The sequence below is a fragment of the Balaenoptera ricei genome, chromosome 6, assembly GCF_028023285.1.
Source record: "Balaenoptera ricei isolate mBalRic1 chromosome 6, mBalRic1.hap2, whole genome shotgun sequence".
Lineage (NCBI taxonomy): Eukaryota > Metazoa > Chordata > Mammalia > Artiodactyla > Balaenopteridae > Balaenoptera > Balaenoptera ricei.
Window position 1 is genome coordinate 95,830,380 of NC_082644.1, and position 2,962 is coordinate 95,833,341.

Consider the following 2,962-nt stretch of genomic DNA (forward strand, 5'->3'; position numbering starts at 1 on the left):
ACTGCAAGGCTCTGAGCCAGGCAGACCTGAGCTGATGGAGTGGGAAAAGCTCTGAATTAGATGCAACACTGACATTTTAATTGGATTGGACTTTTAATATTTTAGTATCTTAAATGATGAGGAAGTAATGGGATCTGCTGAGATAAAGTTGAAGGATGGGAAGGGGAGATCTGACATAGGATCATAGTTGGGGGCTTTGTCTGGTGGATGATAGATCCACTTCCTGACTGTGCCCCACTGATTTCAGCCTCTTCAACAAACTGGTTATGCTGGAAACTACAGACTCCTTTAATCCTGGCTGTTGACCCACAGTCCTTACTCCTAATAGGTCTTTCTGGCTCTCATCCAGTAGCCTTTTCATTGCTGTGGGGATGCTGGATCTGTCAGTAAAAGGCAACTTTAGGAGAACATTTTGGGTTGTGTGGGACCAGAGAAAGCCCAGTAGGGAGATTGTAACATGATAATAACAAATCCTGGTCTGTCACTGCCTGCCTTTGTGATCTCTCTCTAGCTCTGAGTTTCCTACTCTGAAACAAATGGTCTAAAGAAAATGATTGTAATAGATACCTCTTGTGATGGCTGTGTGGCTCCCTCCATTCTCAGACATTGCCTCTGATACCTAGGGATGTGACCCAGCATCCCTCCAGAGCTGATCAACAAGGAGAGGACATCTGTCCCAGGCCAGGGCAGGCTATCTTTCCTGGCAGTACTGAATAGGGGGACACAGAGACTGAACAATATTAACATTGACTGTCATTAGTAACTGAGGGTAGCCCACATCTACCTACTGCTGCTGGCCTCAGAAATGCCCAACTTCTTGCTCTTTTGGGGGATTGATGGCTGATTCCCTGGTAGCCTTTCAGTAAATCCGTCACTTTGCTGAAGCCGCTCTGAACTGTTTTATATGACTTGCAATCCATGTTACTTTTTTTAAAGGGTCCATTCAACTTCCACAATTCTCTTATTCTTTGATTTAATGGTACCTGTTACTCTTGAACAGAGATGAATTATAACTTTGAGTGCTAGTAACCATAGACACCTGGCAACTATGGCACCAGTGGGTGACTGCAGTTTTGGAAGTCTTTATACTGATGAGCACTAGAGATATTCCTTTTCATAACATCAGATATTTTAAGCAGGTAAATTTGTACTTGTTACACATGGAGAATATTTTTAGTTTAATAGTTCATATTAGAGGTATAAGTGATGTTTACAGAAAAAGATTTTAGTTTCCAGTGCAAGAAATAAGTGAGCCAAGTTATATTTTTCAAGTCACCATATAAGTGTGTATTATTAGATACACAGAGTCTAAAGAGTTGAGTTTATAATTGAATTGGTTTATCACTTAAATCTCACGTGCCAGGATCTCACTGTACTGATTGAATTCAGGACAATTGGTGCTCTTTAGTTAATCCTCCTTGATAATGCTGACCATTAAAAAAATAGAAATTAAATTTAACATTTTGTCTTAAATGTCATATTTTACTACACTATAACTGGAAAGGGCATAGTTATCAAATCCCTATGAAAATAACTTTAGAATGAAAATCCCTAACCAGAATACTAAAGTTTAGAAGTGTAATTGGCTCCTCTAATATGAAACTTCCTCATCATGGACTCTTCATGGTTTTTAAAACGTTATTGACTTCCCAAAGTGAAAGGCAGTATTGCAGAGAAGAAATAGCTAGGATTACCTTTGTGGTACTGGGTTTTGGGATGTTGCCAACTTGATCCAAGGGAAGGATGATCAAGCTGAGACCAAGAAGGGTTATGTAGAATTAACTTGATGATTAATATTAGATGCATAACCATAATGTTTGTACAAATAGAGGAACATATTGCCAAAAAATTTATTCATTTATAAAGTAGTTCTGAACTAGGGGCGATTCCCCCCCCCCAAGACAAAAATGTCTGGAGACATTTTTGGTTGTCACAATTGGTGTGTGTGTGCGCGTGCTACTGGCATCTAGTGGGTAGAGGCCAGGGATGCTGTTAAACATCCCATAACACACCCCGTAAGACAACTAAGAATTGTTCAGCCCAAAATGTCAATAGCATTGAGGTTGAAAAACCTGGTTTATAACAATTATTTTCACATGTTTTTGTACTCAAAATGCTTCAAATATGTTTAGTCAAAATTCTTTTCCATTTCCGGAAGGGGGGCTAAGGGTAAGTATTTTCACCTGGGCCCACGGCCTAGAAAAGCCTAGAAAAACCTCCTCTTTTCTTCCGCCTGCCGGTCCGCAAGTCAGTGGCCTGCGCGGAGCCCAGGAAACGAATCATGGCGCGCGCTGGTGCGGCCGCCTCCTTCCGCGGGGAGGGGCCAGGGGCGAGGGCGCTGGGAGGTCTTTTCTCGAGTTCACGTGGCCGGAGGTTCAGACTTCGGATCTCTCTTTTGCGGCGGCGGCCAAACAGCAAGAGTACGAACTGCGGCAACCGGAGCCATGGCAGGACAGGCATTTAGAAAGTTTCTTCCCGTATTTGACCAAGTATTAGTTGAAAGAAGTGCAGGCGAAACTGTAACCAAAGGAGGCATTATGCTTCCAGAAAAATCACAAGGAAAAGTATTGCAAGCAACGGTAGTAGCTGTTAGATCAGGCTCTAAAGGAAAGGGTGGAGAGATTCAACCAGTTAGTGTGAAAGTTGGAGATAAAGTTCTTCTCCCAAAATATGGAGGCACCAAAGTAGTTCTAGACGACAAGGATTATTTCTTACTTAGAGATGGTGACATTCTTGGAAACTACGTAGACTAAAATAAGTCTATTGAAATGGCATCACGTGAAGCTGCCACTGAAGTTCTGAAATCTTTCATCATGTAAATAATTTCCCTGTTTCTTTTATAATAAAGTAATGATATCCAAAATTTACTTTATAAATAAAGTAAATTTATATCCAAATAAAGTAATGATATATTTTATTTTGATATAAAAACAAAAAAACCCTCTTTTCCAGATATTCATAC

The 2,962-nt window shown here is 40.6% G+C and overlaps 1 protein-coding gene across 1 annotated transcript; it reads left to right on the forward strand.

Annotated features, from left to right (window-relative positions):
* Window positions 1-2,444: 2,444 nt before the first annotated feature.
* Window positions 2,445-2,756, forward strand: LOC132367917 (10 kDa heat shock protein, mitochondrial-like). The gene has a single exon (XM_059926520.1). It carries the CDS (start codon window positions 2,445-2,447, stop codon window positions 2,751-2,753), a length of 309 nt encoding a protein of 102 aa, XP_059782503.1. The 3' UTR covers window positions 2,754-2,756.
* Window positions 2,757-2,962: the final 206 nt, after the last annotated feature.

What these genes read in the sequence shown, in the direction of transcription:
- LOC132367917 (XM_059926520.1), top strand. Translation starts at nt 2,445, where the DNA reads ATGGCAGGACAGGCATTTAGAAAGTTTCTTCCCGTATTTGACCAAGTA.